At 35.1% G+C, this 20,987-nt stretch overlaps 1 protein-coding gene across 3 annotated transcripts; it reads right to left on the bottom strand.

Annotated features, from left to right (window-relative positions):
• Positions 1-430: 430 nt before the first annotated feature.
• Positions 431-18,820, bottom strand: LOC143347976 (uncharacterized). 3 transcript variants are annotated; one of them, XM_076777690.1, is made up of 4 exons: positions 18,639-18,820; positions 5,174-5,432; positions 2,700-3,045; positions 431-798 (listed from the first exon to the last, which is right to left on the bottom strand). In XM_076777690.1, the coding sequence occupies exons 2-4, from the start codon at positions 5,405-5,407 to the stop codon at positions 431-433; spliced, it is 948 nt and encodes a 315-aa protein (XP_076633805.1). In that variant the 5' UTR covers positions 5,408-5,432; positions 18,639-18,820. The 3 variants fall into 3 exon arrangements, with proteins under 3 accessions (XP_076633805.1, XP_076633804.1, XP_076633806.1); XM_076777689.1 differs by lacking the exon at positions 18,639-18,820 and adding an exon at positions 15,428-15,659; XM_076777691.1 differs by lacking the exon at positions 18,639-18,820 and adding an exon at positions 8,216-8,990.
• Between the last annotated feature and the right edge of the window lie 2,167 nt (positions 18,821-20,987).

Below are 20,987 nucleotides of genomic sequence, written 5' to 3'. Positions count from 1 at the left end.
GGAGAAACCAGGAACCACTACTTGGTAGAAAATAAATACATTTAATGTAAGATAATTTATATACACAAGATAAAAATGTGTGTCAGGCGTGTGCACGCATTACGCTAAACGCAATTGGAAACAACTTTCCTATCATACAGACATTGCAGTGTTATAAAAATATTTCCAAATGCGCACGATAGAAAAATCGTTCAAAGTAAGCGAGGGCAGTTACACTGTAAGTAAATCGTAATAACAAATCAGGACCATCATTCGTATCGTTTTAAACGATGAATCTTGTCTTAGTTTCGTTTACGAAACTATAATAAAATCACTATAAAATGTTCTTGACATGGAATTCACAGAACGGTTGTCACAAGGCCACGTTAAATTTTTTCATCCATTTTACATTCTTCATGCTCGTTCTACGTGAAATACCAATAATGTCTCTCTACAGCTGCAATGGTGCATTGGATGTGTGTCTTTTATGCCTTGGTGGAGCGACTGGTGGACTTTCAGGCGCCAGTAATCGCCTCGCCATAAGCCACTTTTTGGCTCTGCCAGCGTGATAGTAGTAGGAGTAAAGCAATGCCATAGCCGCCAGTACAACCAGCAGGCACGTACCAGCGATAACAACACTGAATAACCAATAAGGCCCAGTTGGTTTCGGCACCAACGTTGGCTCCGTTGGTGATTTTTCGCCAGGAACCGAATCTGTTGGTTCCTTTGGCGGTCTCGGCGGTAAAGGCTCCACATCGTCTCCGATTGTGATATCGGCACAAGAACGGAATTCTTCTTGCGGGCCACAACCTACAGCCCCTACGAACAAATTATTAAAACGATACCTTCCATACAGACGAATTGTAGTCAGTACGCAACACATGTTATCATTTATGCACGTACGTACACCGAACCATTAAAGTCGATTTTCTTATGGAAGAAAAACATGTATAGGTAATATTAATGTTGCACGAATTTTAATACATGATGTTAATACAGAAGTACACGTATTTTACTGCTCCTTATTCTATGCGATATTAACAATCGTTAGGCAGTGCCGAGTCACGTTTGGCCCAAGACAAATTCGTGTACTCAGATGTTATAAAATAAAGTATACAAGGTTGGGAAACACCCTTGGGAAAAATTGTAATGAGAGATTCTTGAGGCCAAAATAAGACGAAAATCAAGAATACCAATTTGTTGATTGAAGCTTCGTTAAAAAGTTATTAACGTTTAAAGTTGTACAGCTGCGTGCGCGCGATAGTGATTCTCACTCAGCATGAGAAACTCTACTTAGTGACGTATCGACAGCCTTACAGTTTTCTGAGTGAGAATCACTATCACGCGTGCGCAACTGTTCGCAGATTGCCGTTCTACAGACGGAACTTTAAACGTTAATAACTTTTTAACGAAACCTCGATCAACAAATTGGTATTCTTGATTTTCATCTTATTTTGGCCTCTAGAATCTGCCATTAAGCTTTTTCCCAGGGTTGGCCAAACACTCTGTATACTTATTGTCAAATTAAAAGTATTTCATACAAATGTTTTAGTATTATTCTTATTATAACTAAAGGTTAGACATGATCTGACACCGTGTATGGATTGTTAATACGTAGCTCTTTCGCGTTGAAAAGTTGACTCAACTGTATGCTAGATACAAATCTTTGTTTCTGAAATATAATTCTAAACATACTTATTCACTTTTCAATATCTGTAGTTTAATATTTTTGTATGCAAAATGATGAATCAGTGTATGGGTTCACATTAAAAAAGAAGCAATTACCTCCTACAAGTGCGTTGTTTAGGTCACCACTATAATAAAATTAGGGTTAGTACATTGTACAGTTATAAGCAAATACCTTTTTTCTTAATATGTACCAAAAATGTACATATTTACTCAAATCGAGATGCATTTAATTTATTTTTCTCAATTTTATGTAAACGTAAAACAGTTGAAATAAAAATAAATTTGAGTTTTTTTGGAACAAGTAGTAGTTGGAAATACCCGATATAAACGTTTAAAACAGCATTGAAAATTTTGTAATAATGTTTGTATGTGAAATTTGAAAGTTATAAAATGATGCATGCAGAACCATGCGGAATACTAATAACCATGAAGCAATCGTGCAATGCCCATGCTAATTGTGTAATGTTCATTACATGCAAACAAAATAAAACTTTCCAACTGTATCGTGATAGAATTCTAACATTATTTCGCATTATTTTTTATGCGATCATCGTTATTAATAAAAAAAATAAATTGTTTTATAATAAAATAATATGTTGCTTCATGCGTATGCAGAGTGTCTCAGTGCAGTGACAAATATGAAGATGGATTCAAATCTCCAAAAACAATAAAAAGTAAATGTTACGGGTTACCAAAACAGAAAAAACAATATTTGAAATTGATATATTTAAAAGTTCGTTATGGAAAGAACTGAAATATCGTTCAAGATTTAGGATTTGTAACAAGATTCGTGCGAACTGAAGTTTTCTTTCGATTAATGAGATTGATAATAAGAGTACACTGATCCGGAATTAAGTGGAACAGAAGTTCGTCATTCAAAATGTCGTTTGCTAGTTCGTTTATCTAAAGCCCGGGCCTGGGCTTCGCCTATGTAAATGTAACTCTCGCGATAACTCTCGCGTACTTTCATTTACAAACTTCAACGAGAGATTCATTCTGCAGATTTGCTGGCATGGCAGCTTTAGCAATACCTGTTCCGTTTCCACAGTCGCCCCAATTATTTCCAGCTATGTATCTCCATTGAAAGACGCATTGAGCGCAGGTCAAGCCGTCTGGCAATTTGTAGAAAGCCTCGAAAATCTTATTCCCTGGCCCTGGATAATATCTGATCGACCCGTTCTCCGCGCGGAGTAGATATTGGTCCAAACAATCCTGGTTGACTTCCTTGTCCCTGTAGGTCATCGCGCACGTACGAAACTCGAAGTAGCCATGATGATTCGCCGTGAGCTCCACTCGGACTGGTATCAAGGAACCGGTTCGATATTTTCTTACTATCACGCCGTTTCCGTATTTTCCGCCTGTCTCGTGAGCACGTGGCTGTAACAAAATTAATGCAACGATCATTTAATTACCTATTATTTGGTGAAACGGAAATTTTTACTTTTTGATAAAAATGAGATACAGTGAAAACTCGATAAATGTCCTCAAGAGCTGTTGCGTAAATGATACATCTTTATCCCCACCACTAGGAGGATCCCCCTTGAACCAGCGAGGCGAAATGTAACCGGAGACGTAGCGGATTTCTTTAAAAATTTGTATTACCTTCGTCACCTTCGTTTAAATGCCCCTCTCAGTGTGGCCACACTACTGCACAGAAGTTTTTTATTTTTTACTTTTTGTTAATAAAAATTTCTCTATCATGTGGGGGAGATTTTTCTAATTAAAATGAGGCTAAACACGATATAAATCGGTCAATATTTGGTAGCATAATATTAAATCAAATATTGTACTTGCAACTCTTTCTCACGTTGTTTATCCTTCTTGTGCTGTCCTTTTCTTCAGTAACATCAAAGAACGACGGATCGAGGTGCTGAGTACATTTATCGAATAGAAGGTAACTATTTTCAAACGGAACGTAACTGATCATGTACTGCAACACTTATGAGATAGGAGGTTTCGTTAGCTACCTCTGTTCAATAAATGTACTATCCACTGACTGAGATGCCATTGAATACCTTTCCCTAACTCCACTGAGACATTTCACTCGAAATTGAACACGTTTTGGCATACAATTTCAGATTTTGTGCAAACTGAAATATTTTCAGAAATGTACATATTAAGGTAAGGGTGAAATTGCAATGTTTCTTATTCCTTATTTTCTATTCAATCTTATGACCTAATAAACATGAATCGATTTATGTCGTGTTTAGTTTTATTGTAATCAGAAAAATCTCACCCACATGGTAGTAAAATAATTTTTATTAACAAAAAGTAAAAAATAAAAAAATTTTCTTCTGTACAGTAGTGTGGTCACACTGAGAGGGGCATTTAAACGAAGGTGACGAAGGTAGTACAAATTTTTAAAGAAATCCGCTACGTCTCCGGTTACATTTCGCCTCGCTGGTTCAAGGGGGATCTCCCTAGTGGTGGGGATAAAGATGTATCATTTACGGAACAGCTCGTGAGAACATTTATCGAGTTTTTACTGTATGACAGTAATAATTCTTAAAATGAACGTCATTTTAGGATCAGGGTTGTCATTTTCATTTCTCATATAGCGGAGGCGAATTTTGACGCTAGCAGATATTTATACACAGCGATGCCATTGAGCCTTGGAGTCGCCTATATCTTTTGCCGACAGCCGTAGTCGATAACCGAAGAAAAGGAACGCGAGTGAGAATGAGAGAAAGCGAATGGGAAAAAAAATTTTTCGCCTGTCCTATCCATTTAAAATCAGCGATTTAATGAAATTGTTAACGTTTATGTCATTTTACGACAAATCAATCACTTTTTAGACACACAATGTGCTGTCACCAGGTTCACTTCGGCTAATATCACCGTTCGTACATTCCTTCTTACAAGGATTAAAACAATATTTCTTTCCGGAAAATCCATAAACACGGATTAGTAAAAATTTATAAATTAAATAACATTGAAACAACTTTATTCTAATCATTTCTTTTAATTAGTCAGAATTTAATGCATCTGGCGATACATATTCATCATATATTATTATATTATTAAACTATTAAATAATTTAACGTGGCAAATAGCATATGTTTATGAATATCTTTATAGAGTTAATAAGCTGTAGTTTTTAAATGTCAGTTAGCGCACCGGTGACTTTTCACAAAGCGACATCTTTCACGCTTCACTGGGTTCTAAGGGGAATCTCCTAAGTTAGGAGAGATACAAATGTTCAACTTACAAATCACGTTGTGTCTGGGGCACATTTCAAGAATCATTACTGTACACAAAAAGTAAAAACGTCAGAAGGTTCTAATTAGTCTTCAAAGATAGAGAGTTTGTCAAATATAGTGGTATACAGTCTATTAATTGGTTTTAGTCCTAAATAGTTATAAATAGACTGCGGATCTTTGTACGAATGCATGTTTTTATTGGAAATAGATAAGACAATGGGACTTGTACATGAATATGTTTCACTGTTCTTCTATCTATGAATGGAATTTGACTACAGCAATTCTATTAACAGTTTTCATCTTACCGTTGACGAGTCCCATGGATCTCCGCAGATTCCACATTTTCCTTTATTTCGTTGCCACTGCCTAGTGAATCCGCCGCAGTAGCATTCATGGTCGTTGTAATCGTGTGGTGTATCGAAGCCGTACCTCCACATCGAGGCTCTTGAGGGCGGTTCTATCAGTCTTCCATGGGATGAAGCTTCTCTTATCACTAATACACTTACGAACAATACTAAACTAAAATTCCGGAGACCCATAGTTGCGACGACGAAAACTTGGCCCCTGAAATTTTACATCGTTTCGTTATTACGCAATGAATTATAGATATTCTACTGCTAATTCAAATGTTGGCGCATTACACGTAGATTACCGCGGAGACCGTTAAAGTTAAAATTGGTGTTTGGAATTCCAAACATTTTGTATTATAGGATACGTCATTTAGTTTCAATATTACTTAAATTACTTAATTTGGTCATCTGACAAATGTACCTTCTTTGACAATAGGAATTTCCATACCCTAAAGCCATTAACCCATTCAGCATACTTAATTAGTTTCAAGGGGTAATTTGGGCCCATCTACCTTCATACAACCCTCAGTGGGTGGGATTTGGAGTCTCGGGAGGACTGGTCCACGAGGAATAGGCAAACTTTTGATTTATTAATAGAATCTTCTCCCATTTTTGAACTCCGTATTATAATCATCACAGAACCGGACGAACTCAGTTACAGCCAGAGCAAGTTACAAAATCAGAACAGTTAGTTACAATAGAACTCAGTTACAAGCAAACAATTACCAGAATATACAAGAGAATGCAAGTTTGAACAGAGTAGACTTCAAGAACTTTGCGAACCATCTTTAACACGTTATCTTTGTATATGTATACAGGGTGTTCGGCCACCCCTGGGAAAAATTTTAATAGGGGATTCTAGAGGCCAAAATAAGACGAATATCAAGAATACCAATTTGTTGATGGAGGCTTTGTTAAAAAGTTATTAACGTTTAAAGTTCCGTCCGTACTGAATTTTTTTCTCGAAAATGCGCAAGATTTCGGGGGTATGTTTATTCACCAAAAATGATTGTAAGTGACCTCCGCAACCGAAAATAATTTTTCCAAAACGATTTGAAATTTTTTTTTTCCGTCGAAAAATTTAGACACCTACCCCCTGTCGATTTTTCTTAAAAATTCCTTTTTCATTTTTAGTAATTTTGTTTGACGCCCTACAGAAAAGTTGTCTAATACTTTTTTGTAGGTACCCATGAGCTCTACTTCAGAAAAGAGTTTCATTGAAATATATTCACAATTGTACGAGTTATGGCTGTTTGAAAATTGGACCATTTTTATGGGGTTTTTCTCATTTTGCGGGTTCAAGGACCAACTTTTCGAATATTTTTGCGATTTGTACATATTCTCCACCAAAATACGCGTAATTTGTTTTTTTAAACATTAAAATCGTCCAATCCGTTCAGGAGTTATGACGTTTTAAAGATTCGCATGAAAATTCGGGCAGACATTTCTGGCCAGAAATTATATTTTCGGTAAGGAATTTTTTTCTCGAAACTGAGTAGGATTTCGGGGGTATGTCTGTTGACCAAAAATGCTTGCAATTGACCCCTGCAACTAAAAATAATTTTTCCAAGACGATTCGAAAGTCTTTTTTTTCACCCAAAACTTTCAGCACTTACTCGAATTTTTTTCTCGAAAGTGGGTAGGATTTCGGAAGTATGTGTATTCACCAAAAATGATTGTAATTGACCCCCGCAGATGAAAATAATTTTTCCAGAACGATTTGATATTTTTGAATTTAATTATTAATAACTTTTTAACGAAGCCTCCATCAACAAATTGGTATTCTTGATTTTCGTCTTATTTTGGCCTCTAGAGTCCTCTAGTAAAATTTTTCCCAGGAGTGGCCGAACACCCTGTATATTTTGTTAATAAATTTCAGGTGTTTGTAAATAGTTATTGTACTTATCTATTTACTACATAACTCAGCTCCACAAACCTTGTGGGAGCCAACAGTTTGACTAACAAGCGTCGACGATGCGAGAGCAGAACTTCGTTACGGTAAAAGAGTGATTGTGGGCGTCGTGGCTCATAAATCGAGTGAAGCAAAAAGAACACTGCAAAATTCCCTTTGAATTTAGAGTTACCGTCCTTGGATCATAGGAAAAGAGTACATAGAGCAAGCTCATTACGGGGTGGAAAATACGTTTCCCTTCAGAATCGGATGATATTTGTTTAATTTAAATTTAACATAGTTAAATCCTAAAAATAAGAGACAGGTTTTAAAGAGTAAATAAATTAACACCACAAACAGTAGCGCATTATCATACAGCATTTGGCTAGGGTTCCAATCAAAGAAGTTACCTAAAATTAATCTTTCGAAAATCTTTTTATTATTATTCCTAATGTGTCTTCCAACGAGAACGAAAGAAATTTAATTTAAAATAAAATGAAGTATTGCGCGAAGACTAAGAAAGTAGAAAGGTTTATCTTGGCTTAAAATATAGAAGAGAGATTGCTACATATGATACTATCGTTAGTTATAATATTTTATGGTTTTAAATAATGTTAAATGACGGTCAAAGTTGAAAATAAAGTACGTACTTTCTACAGAATATTTTTGCATATTTACGATAAGTTCTTTACTTAACATGAAAACTGTACACGGCACCTGATTCTGAAAACATTTCTAAAGAAGAAACTGTCTAGAAAAAGTGTCGAAGTGGCTTTCAATTCGCACAGATCGAGAAAATATTCATTAAAAGCGGATTTACAACTTGTTCGCGTCATGTCACGCTCACTTCTTTCGACTCGGCAGTAACAACTATTTGTAAAAAAATATAAACGAGTTATCAATTTTTTATACAATGATGGCAACCTCATAAAATAAACCACATCTTATTTATTTATAAAGGAAATTTTTTTGGGATCATGAAAACCCCCAGGTGCCATCGATAAAACAGTTCCTTTTATTTTCTTATCCATTACGCACGAGTGACGAATAAAATTATGTTTTTTGGATGAAACTTAATGAAATATGGTTCAATGCTAGTTGCTTACGTTCGAGTAAAATATTCTTCGACCAATCACGATCTTGTGCTTCCCGAAATGTGTACTTTATCGCGACGAAAACTCTCGATTTATCTTAATTAGCACAATATCGTTGCAATAGCAACTAACATGCTCGTTTATCTAGTAGACTGTAATTTCATCGTTTGTTCCACGGTAACAGGAGAATGAACATTGTACCTAACAATATGCAGTAATAAACAAAACAATGTTATACGAAAACACAATTTTAACAAAGCTTTGAGGCGGAACCCGACGACATTCCTCGCTCGAAGGCAACGAAGTACCAGTCACAAAGGAGAAACTGGCAAACCGGTTGCCACGAGCTCACCATCGCTACGAACACGTTATCGGAGCCAACATGGAAACTGTGTACGTATACTGATTGCAGAGTGGCTATGACTGATATTGTAGAACAACGTGGATATTACAGCCAATTGAAAATTCACTGGAAACAAAAATCTGCTAATGTTCATTCCCCGACGTTTAGCAAGCTTGAAAGCATGGGTCACAAACGACCCAACTCCGTCATCCGACTATTAACTATAGCTCAATTTGTCGAATGACGCTTTAGATAATTGTTGTCGTTGTTTATATGTAATTTTGTTCACAATTGGTAATAGTCAATAAAATACAAGATTCTACGCCTAAGTCGTGATACGCAAGGTGTTTAAAAACGATGAGATAATGTGAAACGTGTAAATTCCTGATGCGAAGTGAAATGAGAAAGTCTTCCATCATTTTACGAAGCAAGGCTTCGTTTTCGAGATACAAACAGTTTTTACACGCGAGTACAAAATGGATATATAGGGTGAGTCTCGTAACATGACAACTTCAAATAACTCATAAATTATTGTTGTACAAAAAAATGTTTCGGATAAAAGTTGTATGTTTTTTATGTTATTTCGTTTTTTTTTTATCAAAATATGAAGATCACTTTCAGTTTTTAAAATATTTCTTCTCACATTCAGATAAAGCATTAAATTCTGCATAAAAAAGTATTATGCCAAATAGGGACCAAAATAAATAATTTTTAACACTATATTAAACACATTCCTCTAAAAAACTTTTATTTAAAACACTTTTTGGTATAATAAATAATTTATGAGTTATTTGAAATCATCATGTTACCAGACTCACCTTATATGTATACATATTATTAGCCTAAAGGCTTTTTCTTGTTGGCCTGGCCTGTTTGGGCCTGCTGCAACGGCGCAAATGGCGTGACGAGCAGCTGTGGAAGGGAGAGGTACTTCTTCGCGAGCACCAGAAGCGAACGGACGCCTCTAATTCTGTTTATACTAGCTCAAGATTGCGTTAATTTTGCATTGCGAGAATCCGTCGACAGAATTGCAGTCACGATCATGAGATTATAAATCTAATGCTAGATGTATAGTACGGGCCACGATATACATAGCTAGGTCGTAAACCAAACTCTTAAGAATCGGCACCGATTGATGTTGCGACATTCAGGGCAGTGCGTTGCATTTTATTTTAGGGTACTACACAATAAATTTAAGAAGACATAATAAATATCGACACCTCCACCGACATGTTGAATTAATCAAGGAACAAATAAATAACATTAAACCGCATAATTGGGAAAAGGCTATGAATAAAATAGTCAAAATCAAAGACAAATATAAATAATAAATAAGAAGAGCAAATTGAAGAACGAGAAAGAAAAATTGTAATGCGAATCAAATTTTTGCTTTAATATACAGGGTGTTCGGCCACCCCTGAGAAAAATTTTAATAGAGGATTCTAGAGGCCAAAATAAGACGAAAATCAAGAATACCAATTTGTTGATGGAGACTTCGTTAAAAAGTTATTAACAATTAAATTCAAAAATTTCGAATCGTTCTGGAAAAATTATTTTCGGTTGCGGGGGTCAAATACAAACATTTTTGGTGAATACACATACTTCCGAAATCCTACCCACTTTCGAGAAAAAAATTCGAGTAAGTGCTGAAAGTTTTGGGTGAAAAAAGACTTTCGAATCGTCTTGGAAAAATTATTTTTAGTTGCAGGGCTCAATTGCAAGCATTTTTGGTTAACAGACATACCCCCGAAATTCTACTCAGTTTCGAGAAAAAAATTTCTTACCGAAAATATAATTTCTGGCCTGAAATGTCTGCCCGAATTTTCATGAGAATCTTTAAAATGCCATAACTCCTGAACGGATTGGACGATTTTAATGTTTAAAAAAGCAAACGATGCGTATTTTAGTGTAGAATATGTAGAAATTCTAAAAATAGTCGAAAAGTTGTTTCTTGACCTCGCAAAATGAGAAAAACCCCATAAAAATGGTCCAATTTTCAGACAGCCATAACTCCTACAATTGTGAATATATTTCAATGAAACTTTTTTCTGAAGTAGAGCTCATGGGTACCTATAAAAAAGTATTAGACAACTTTTCTGTAGGGCGTCAAACAAAATTACTAAAAATGAAAAAGGAATTTTTAAGAAAAATCGACAGGGGGGAGTTGCCTAAATTTTTCGGCGAAAAAAAAAATTTTTAATTAATTCTGAAAAAATTATTGTCAGTTGCGGGGGTCAATTACAATCATTTTTGGTGAATAGACGTACACCCGAAATCTTGCGCATTTTCGAGAAAAAAATTCAGTACGGTCGGAACTTTAAACGTTAATAACTGTTTAACGAAGCCTTCATCAACAAATTGGTATCCTTGATTTTCGTCTTATTTTGGCCTCTAGAATCCCCCATTAAAATTTTTCCCAGGGGTGCCGGACACCCTGTATTTTTATCGAAAGTTTCCAAGGCAGGTAATCCGAATTTACGCTGCCTCACAACAGTTCTAAAATCTCTTTCTAGTATTCCGTAACATTATCAATCGTCAATGTAATTGTTCTGAGTTTAGAAGAAATTTAGGTCCGTTAGAAGTGTGTTATTGTCTAATCGCTAACGGTGTCATGCAAGGTACATCGATACTTGATTAAAGATTTCTTCATATAGTCCTCACTATGATTTTATGCTATAATCTTCTCATAACACATGTAAATATTGATGTACATATATTGCAAAGCTTGTTTCTGTAGCTGGAACATATTTACTTTAACGCCTGACCGATTTTACGACCTCACTATATCGTGCTCGTAGCCCGTACTATAGCACATGATTATGATGATTCAGAATCTAGAAAGCAGACTCATAGAACGGCGAGATAAAAGGCATGACGACTCAGGTGAAATATTTATCAGACTAACGAAGTGTCTACGAATAGAGGTAGTAGAATAAATGTTTAAATAATTATTTGAATTAAGTTTCTATTCGATATTCAAGAGCTATTTACATGAGTCATTTAGATTAATTGTTATGCATGTCCTTTCTATTATACAAGGCGAACTGCATAACTTGATTAGCTTAATTTATTCAATAAGTTTTTTGACAAGGTCAAGTTTCTTTTTGTAGAGAAACTATTTGTAGTTAAAGAAAATATATTTTACCTTATAGTGTATGACTGTGAAGGACTATGTAAACATTTTAAAATGTTTTCATGGTGAGAAGTATGCAAAACTCGAAACTAATTGTAAATATAAGAGACGTTATCTTTGAATCTTATTTGATCAAATCATAGCTCCAAAATAAATAGTTTAATGCCCTAGAGAGTGGTCACAAAAGCTCTAAATTTAAATATCATTGAAAATCTTTGGCGTCAATTAAAACAAGGAGTTGTCAATTCTAAAGAAACAAATTAAAATTTATCAGTACTATAAGAAAATGTATTAAAAAAATGAAATGAAATTATTCTTCGAAAATGCAAAGAACATTGATCACGTTCAACATTACGCCTATCGTTTAATTATTGTTTTAACAAATACTATGTTCAATATGTTCAGAACCTTCTGTATTGATGAAAACTGCAAGGTACATATCAAATACGTTTCCAAAAATTCATAATCAGAAATTACAGTTTAATTAAATAAAAAATATAATGAAGGCAAGTACTTGATCAATTTCGAGGGTCAGTGTAGATAATATGTAAGTTTAAAATCATGTTGAATTTATAGATGGATAAAGGGTAAAGGAAAACCTAATTGCGGTGCGTTGGGCAGTGAAATGGGTGAATCGGTAGGTAGCAGTATTCAATGCGAAAAACGTTACGAGTCTTTAGAGAAAACGAAGGGGTTTAGACCGGTGGTCCCGATTCGAGAAAAGTTCACCGCTCTGAGAGTCGTTTCTAGAGAAACATTTGGAATACATTAAAGTTAATGAAAAAGTCTAGACGACGAGCGTGATATCTCTTCTACGAGAAACTCGAAGCCTTGGCTTCAAACAGCGCATGGTGAATGCGAGTAACGAGAAAACAAATCGAAACCGTGTAGAGGAATTTGAAATATCCGCGAGTTACTCAGCACGCGCCGGGAAAATGGAAATTTAGGGCTATAAATTAGTTTTCTCGGAAAACAAGAGAACCGTGGTCTCTACCCGTACGAGATAGCGTGGAGGTCGATAATGTAAAACAAGACAAGCTATCTAGACGTGAATTCATAACAGGTCAATGTTAAATAAAAAAAAGTCCATAGCATCGTTCCAAGACAAAATTGGGTTCTAGATATACACAGTGTTCAGCCACCACTAGGAAAAATTGTAATGGGAAATTCTAGAGGTCAAAATGAGACGAAAATCAAGAATATCAATTTCATGATTGACGCTTTGTTAAAAAGTTATTAAAAAATTAAATTAAAAAATTTTAAATCATTCTGGGAAAATTATTTTTAGTTGCCGAGGTCAATTACAATCATATTTGGTGGATAGACATACCCTCGAAATCCAATCCAGTTTCGAGAAAAAAATTCCTTACCGAAAATATAATCTGAGGCCTGAAATGGTTCCCCGAAATTTCATGAATATCTTTAAAATGTCATAACTTCTGAACGGATTGGAGGATTTTAATGTTTCAAACAGCAAACTACGCGTATTTTGGTGGAGAATATGTAGAACTCACAAAAATATTCGAAAAGTTGATCCTTGACCCCGCAAAATGAAAAAAAATCCATAAAAATGGTCCAATTTTCAAACAGCCATAACTCCTACAATTGTGAATATATTTCAATGAAACTTTTTTCTGATGTAGAGCACATGGGTACCTACAAAAAAGTATTAGACAACTTTTCTGTAGAGCGTCAAACAAAATTACTATAAATCAGAAACGAATTTTTAAGAAAAATTGACAGGGGGTAGGTGTCTAAATTTTCCGACGAAAAAAAAATTTTTAATTAATTCTGAAAAAATTATTTTCGGTTGCGGGGGTCAATCACAATCATTTTTGGTAAATGACATACCCTCGAAATCCTGAGCATTTTCGTAAAAAAAATTCAGTACAGGCGGAACTTTAAACGTTAATAACTTTCTAATGAAACCTCCATCAACAAATTGGTATTCTTCATTTTCGTCTTATTTTGGCCTCTGGAATCTCGCATTAAAATTTTTCCCAGGGATGGCCGAACACCCTATATAAACCATAAGAATATACTTATTTCTTGTTCGTCTAATAAATATTGAAATATCGGAACTTAATTTATAAATTAATGTAAAATTTCGATTATGGTCGGAGAACTATGGAATTAGAGAAGAATAGAATCACTAGATACATAGTTTGAAGAGCACGAGTCGATCATATTGGTAAAATAATGGTAATATATTGGCGCGGTTTAATTAACTATTCAGGAAACGAGTGAACGCCTACGCAACAAATACACGCTTTCATGAACAGTGAAAAAAGTTAGTTTCCATAAACACGAACGTCGAATACTTCCGGGAGCCATAGGAATTGAAAATTGATTCCAATATATCAGATTCAATTAACATGGTCTGTATAATGTAGGTCATCGACGGATACTAAAATTCCTTTTGTTTTAAAAACTTTTTATATGGAATAATTCACGAATAATACATGAAAACGAAAATATTCGTTACAGTCTACAATTTTGTGTAATTAACGTTACGCAGACGCGCTGTAAAGCGAAATATTATTCTGAAATAACGTTATACAGTATAATACAATATGATACAGTGCAATACTCTGTGCGCTGTTTTACATGCACTATGGATGAATTGCTACATACGTAGAGAATACATGTTCTACTTATTGTCGTTAAGAATTCGCCGATCTATCTGTAACCAAGACCGCTGCTGGAAAAAGTATGTTAAAGAAACGAGCGGCGGTGGCTAACCACTTTTTAAGTTTCTATTTTAGAATGTGTAAACAGCTGTCTAACATAATTAGAAAAACGGGTACTTGAGCGAAATGATTCATGTTTTAAGTCGACCAAAAATTCTGAAACGCTATTATACACTGTGTAAATAACAGAATTGGTGATTCAGATGTTTGGACGAAATAACCGAAATTTATACGAGTCAATATAAAATATAAAAATTCTGCAGCACTGTTATACATCATTCAGAATAATTAAAGGAACGCATACTGGAACGAAATAACCAGTATCGCGTGAATTTCTTATAATACGCGAATTAACAAAAATAATAGGAAGATCACATACTACCAAAATAACAAAATGAATTACTCGTACGTGAACTCAATATTCAGTTGAAATTTTACAACACTGTCATACACTATAAAAACACGAATTTTGTTTTTTGCTGTTGATTATCCAACAAAACGTGTATTTTACACTGTTTAAAATAATTGAAGGCTCTGCTTGTCCGAGATAATATGTTGTGAATGGGGTCAAACTTTGTCTTGGGGCACCACGTTTTTAAAAACTGTCCTTGTGTTTTCTGGTCGTACTCGATGAATAAATACGAAATACATAAAACAAAATTAAAGACATAATTACAGCTATCAAGTATATTAAGGAATGTTAACAACGTTGAAGTAAACTATACAATACTCTAATAGTACACCAATTCAGTGGAGTACTATTAAAAGCTCCAAAGTTTAAAAAGGAAGTGGTGCCCTGAAAACAAAATGTTTGGTAAAAATTCTACAAAGCAGTCGTACACCACTAAAAATAATTTAAAGATCACTCAAAGCCTCAACCATTCAATAATAACGATCATTGCTCCTGATAATTACTATTATCCTTGAGAATTTTGTTCACTCTCTAGTCTGCTTTTTGCTAATTAATTTGAGCAGCGTAGTTTGAAGGTATCCAAATCTAGACAATTCCCACGGCACTGAACCAATGTTGAGGTTGAAAAGTCTGTGCAAACACATACCGTTTGCGGGAAAGGAACGAAGGCCCAGCTCTCTCGACACTGTGCACGTTTCTAGCATCGAGTGTATCAGGCCCACGGAAAAGGCCCGGACCCCGGTCAGCCGACGACTGAACTCGACTTTGCTCGAAGCCGAGCACAGACCCCGGCGACGTGGGAGTAGGTCATTAGAACGAAGTACATGTTCGCTCGTATTCACGGCACGACTCCACGCGCGTGTTGCACGCCTTTCAGTGAAAAGCTGGCCTCCGAACGCGTTTCTAACCGCTTCCTAGATGGGTGTGGATGTAGCAACCTTGACGAACATTTCTTTAACGTACTACTTACAGTAGCGTAGCCAAGATTCAGACGAAATGAGAAAAAGGAGCGATTTATTTTTTATGCAAAATATAATACAATTTTCTGATTTTAGTAATAACTAAATCATCGGTTTATGTATTTCAAAAATTTGTAATTTTGTTCCTGAAATTACTAGGAAAATTCTACGAAAAGAAAGTAATCGTCTATGTAATGTCCAGAAAAAATGAAAAACTTTTAAATTCAATACTTCGTCCGAAAATCTTTTTATCACTTCGGCACATCTTTTTGGCATAGAATTTTTTACACTCATCAATGATAATATTGCTCTAAGACGTCGGTTAAATTTTACATAAAAAAGAGCCACACAACACCTTAGTCTATAACGTATTCTCCATTATTAAATACAACCTTTTCTCATTTATTTGGTAGCTTATCAATTCCTGATGTAAAAAAGTCAGCTTGTTTTGATAAAAAAACGTCTAAATGAATTCCTGTACATGGTTGTCGCTATTGAATTTTTGTCCGTTTAAAGAATTTTGTAGGGATCGAACTAATGGTAATCTGTGGGGATTAGGTCCGGTGAATAAAGAGGATAAGATAACACGGTCCATCCTAATTCCAAAGTTTTCTTTCTGGGTAACTCCTGTCATATGTGGTCTAGCGTTGTTATGCAAAAGCATAACGCCCTTACAATTGGTAAGTGCTGGTCGTCTCTCTTGTAATTTTTCTTGGACCCTGTTTAATTGTTCAGTGTACAAAGCTGTTGTAACTATCTCATTACGCTTTAGCAACTCGTAATGGATTATTCCTCTTCGATCCCACCATACGCAAAGAAGAATCTTCTTTCCATGAAGAGTGGCTTTGAATTCTGGCAGAGGTTGTTTATCCTTATCTATCCACTGTCTTCTTCGAGTAACATTTTCATGCGTGACCCATTTTTCATCTCCTGTAATCAGTTTGTCCAAAAATGGGTCATTTCTATTCATTGACAAGAGCAAAGTAGCAACCGCCATCCTATCCACCTTGTTCTTCTTCGATAAATTGTACGGAACCCATTCGCCGAGCTTGCTGACTTTTCCTAGTTTTCTTACGTGTCAACAAATGGTAGATTGGAATGTCTTCAACTTATCTGCTAATTCTCTGGTTGTTTGACGTGGATTTTGCTCCATTAAGACCTTCAAAATGCTATCATCGATATCTGGTTTAGGTTCATCTTGAAGACTGGTATCTCCAGAACGAAACTTGGCAAACCAATTTCGCACTGTACGTTCTGATACTACACCTTTACCGATAACGTCGCATATTTTTTTTTGCTGTAGCTATCGCACTATTAACAAATTCGAACTCCATTTCACTTACACAAAAAATTGTACTAGTACTTGATCTGAGCTTGTCGACTGCTATTTCTGAACTGTTCAACCCTCTAAAATAAAGTAAGCACAACGGCGAAAACGAGCTACAGGTAATTTGGAATTCCCGAAACATTTTATGATCCACCATCTGAACCGGCAATTACTTATGACTCAACCCAATAATTGCACAAAAAAATATTAATAGTACGCGTGTACACGTGTCTTAAAAATTAAACGAAGTAAATAATAAATATACTACCCTAATATACAGGGTGTTCGGCCAACTCAGCCCTACACCATAACATTGCCACCTCCATATTTCACCGTTTGATTTAAGTGCTTTGTAAGTCTCTATTTGGACTTCCCATATACAGGATGTTCAGCCACCTCTGGGAAAAATTTCAATTGGAGATTCAAGAGGCCAAAATAAGACGAAAATCAAGAATACCAATTTGTTGATCGAGGCTTCGTTAAAAAGTTATTAAGAAATTAAATTAAAACATTTCAAATCATTCTAAAAAAATTATGTTTGGTTGCCGGGGTCAATTATAAGTATTTTTGGTGAATAGACATACCCCCGAAATCCTGCGCATTTTCGAGAAAAAAATTCCTTACCGAAAATTTAATGTAAGGCCAGAAATGCTTCCCTGATGCGAATCTTTAAAATGTCATAACTTCTGAACGGATTGGAGGATTTTAATGTTTAAAAAAGCAAACTAAGCGTATTTTGGTGGAGAATATGTAGAAGTCACAAAAATATTCGGCAAGTTGATCCTTGACCCCGCAAAATGAAAAAAACCTCATAAAAATGGTCCAATTTTCAAACAGCCATAACTCCTGCAATAGTGAATATATTTCAATGAAACTTTTTTTTAAAGTAGAGCTCATGGATACTTACAAAAAAGTATTGGACAACTTCTCTATAGAGCATCAAACTAAATTACTAGAAATCAAAAAAGTATTTTTAAGAAAAATCGACAGGGGGTAGGTGCCTAAAATTTCGACGAAAAAAAAAAATTTCAAATCGTTCTGGAAAAATTATTTTCGGTTACAAAGGTCAATTACAATCATTTTTTATCAATAGACATACCCCCGAAATCCTACCCACTTTCTAGAAAAAAATTCAATGTGGGCGGAACTTTAAACGTTAATAACTTTTTAACGAAGCCTCCATCAACAAATTAATATTCTTGATTTTTGTCTTAGTTTGGCCTCTGGAAGCTCCCATTAAAATTTTTCCCCGGGGTGACCGAACACCCTGTATACAATATAAAATATGCGTTCAAAAGTATGATCTCTAACTGGAATACCGCATCAATCGCGGAACGTAGAAGCTAGGTAGGAATTGCGAAAACTCAATGAACTGTGTTTGACTTGGTTCGAAGAAAGTTTTCCGCGAATTAGTCAGCCTTGCGTGAACGTAACAGCTCTGCTCCGTCGGCGCGAGATCGTTCACTCTTCGCGCCAGAACAACCAAATCAAGCAGTCAGCGGTTCGTTGTCATTGTATACCGAAGTGCTGCACTTTCACGCGACACGCGATGGAAATTGAGTGGAAAGTACCTTGCTCTTGAGTGCAACGCAAACACTGTGAAAAGGAAATTGCGAAACGTCTCGGAGGTTGGCCCTGTCCGCGCGATTTCTCGCGAATTTCTAATCGGCGCGGCGGATCCGCTCGAGCTGCTGATTATATAGTATTGGATTCTTCGTCTTCGTCATCACATAGTACGTATACATCGAGCAACGCTTAAAATCGTACGCTTCACGTTTTAACCGATTTTTATCTGCAAAATGTAAAAATCAAAACAGACGAATGAAACTGGTGTAGAAAAAGTAAATTAGTTTACCTTTATTTAACTTTCATCTGTTCCTCATTTTTACAACTTAATTTGTCCCTTAGAGTAACATTGAAATAATGGTAACACATCAATGAAATATTAGGTCGTCCCATAAGTTCGTGTCGTTCGATATTCTGAAATTGACGAGGATAAATTTGTAATTTATAATAGAAAACGAACAAAATTTGTCAGTTCAGAGGATTTCTGAAATTTTAAATATACTAACATCAACAATTCATATTTTTATTAGCATATAATAAAACCGAATCTTATAAGAAATAAAATACAACAATCTCCAGGCTTATTAGTGGGTAAACAATTTGAAAATGTCAATATTTTAATGAAAAACGTTGAACTACATTTTACTGAAAAATCAACGAAGTTTTGTAACAACGATAGTTACTCGATTTGTAGCAATGGCTTTACCAAAGGAAGGGAAAGAGGTTTACTGTTTTTCATAAGATTCCATTATATGTTTAAAATATTGCTTTAAGTTGTAATACAAAACTCGGCACGAACATATGGAACGACCTAATATAATCACTGCCGTGAGATCGAAGTATGAACTTAACGAACGATGTAAAATCAAGCTACAAACTTTCATTGATTCGATGCAGGTGGAAACTTTCCTCCAATTTCAGCTAAATTCAACAATGGAGAAATCGCGAGGCCCTCTTACAGAACGAAATTAAAGTTTAATGACTAAAATCTACTCGTTAACTTCCGTAAACACCTTCGTTGAAAGTAAAATCTATAGCTAAAGTCGACGAAAATATTTCCCGAACGAAAATTCTGTTATTATTACAATTAGTGGATTTCTATTATAAAAACCTATCTGATCAAATGAATTGCGTGTCTCCCGTTAAGTTATTGAGTTGTTCGGAAAGTAGTTTCGTTTTCTAACCAACAGACACGTTAATTGTATTTTTAACCAGTCAACTTTATTCTAAACCGTATTCTCATTATACATATATTTCAACAGCTAACACTTCAAGGCTTGTTTGTTTCTGTGCAATTGTATTTCTTTGGTATCCCGTCAAAAATAGAAATTCAGAAGCTGCATTTTCGGCATATTTTGCTTTTTTATTACCAAAAAGGTAAGAATGCTTTTCGAACAAGAATAAAATTGTGTGACGTGTATGGAGAAGATGTTTTAACAAAATAACAGTGCCAAAACTCGTTTGCAAAATTTCGTTCCTGCAATTTTGATATGGAAGATACCCCAGGTTCTGGATGGCCAATTAAAGCCGATGATAGCGAAATAAAGCTATTAGTTGAAGCAAATCGACGAATAACAACACGAGAAATCGTTAAGAGGTTAAATTTGTCGAATTCGAACGTTTGTAATCACGTGAAACGATTTGGTTTCGTTTCAAAGCTCGACATTTGAGTTCCACTATGATAATGCTAGACCTCATGCAAGTTTAGTAACTCGTCAGAAGCTATTAGCAGTTTGAATGGGATATGCTACCACACCCACCATACTCGCCAAATCCGGCATCATCGGATTATTACTTATTCCAGTCTTTACAAAATTTCTTAAACGATAAAATATTTACTTAAAGCGACGATGTCAAAAATCACTTGCATCAGTTTTTTATAAATAAAGATCAGAAATTTTATGAGTATGGAATCATGCTACTACCAGGAAGATGGCAAAATGTGTTGGACCAAAATGGCCAGTACATAATTCAGTAAAATATTTATATATTATAAGAACATTGTTCCTTTTCACGAAGAAGAAAAACGAAATTACTTCCTGAACAACCCAATATTTTAAATGGAGTTCCATTGTATTCTTACTAAAACAAAACAAATTATAATTCATCTCAAACACTTGAATCGAATAAAATCAAATTTTGTTACAGTTTTTCAAACAGTCATATTATTATACAGGGTGTTCGGCCACCCCTGAGAAAAATTTTAATGGGAGATTCCAGAGGCCAAAATAAGACGAAAATCAAAAATATCAATTTCTTGACTGAGGCTTCATTAAAAAGTTATTCAAAAATTAAATTAAAAAATTTCAAATCATTCTAAAAAAATTATTTTTGGTTGCGGGGCTCAATTACCA

This window comes from Colletes latitarsis, chromosome 11, assembly GCF_051014445.1.
Source record: "Colletes latitarsis isolate SP2378_abdomen chromosome 11, iyColLati1, whole genome shotgun sequence".
Classification (NCBI taxonomy): Eukaryota; Metazoa; Arthropoda; class Insecta; order Hymenoptera; family Colletidae; genus Colletes; species Colletes latitarsis.
Note: the sequence above shows the minus strand (reverse complement) of the source record. Positions and strands in the feature narration are given on the sequence as shown.

Bases quoted from the DNA above. Each gene is read 5' to 3' on its own strand.
- LOC143347976 (XM_076777690.1), bottom strand. From the start codon at position 5,407: ATGGGTCTCCGGAATTTTAGTTTAGTATTGTTCGTAAGTGTATTAGTG. The intron at 3,046-5,173 runs GTAAGATGAAAA...ATTTTGTTACAG, and splicing joins ATCCATGGGACTCGTCAACG to CCACGTGCTCACGAGACAGG. The intron at 799-2,699 runs GTATTGCTAAAG...ATTTGTTCGTAG, and splicing joins CGACTGTGGAAACGGAACAG to GGGCTGTAGGTTGTGGCCCG.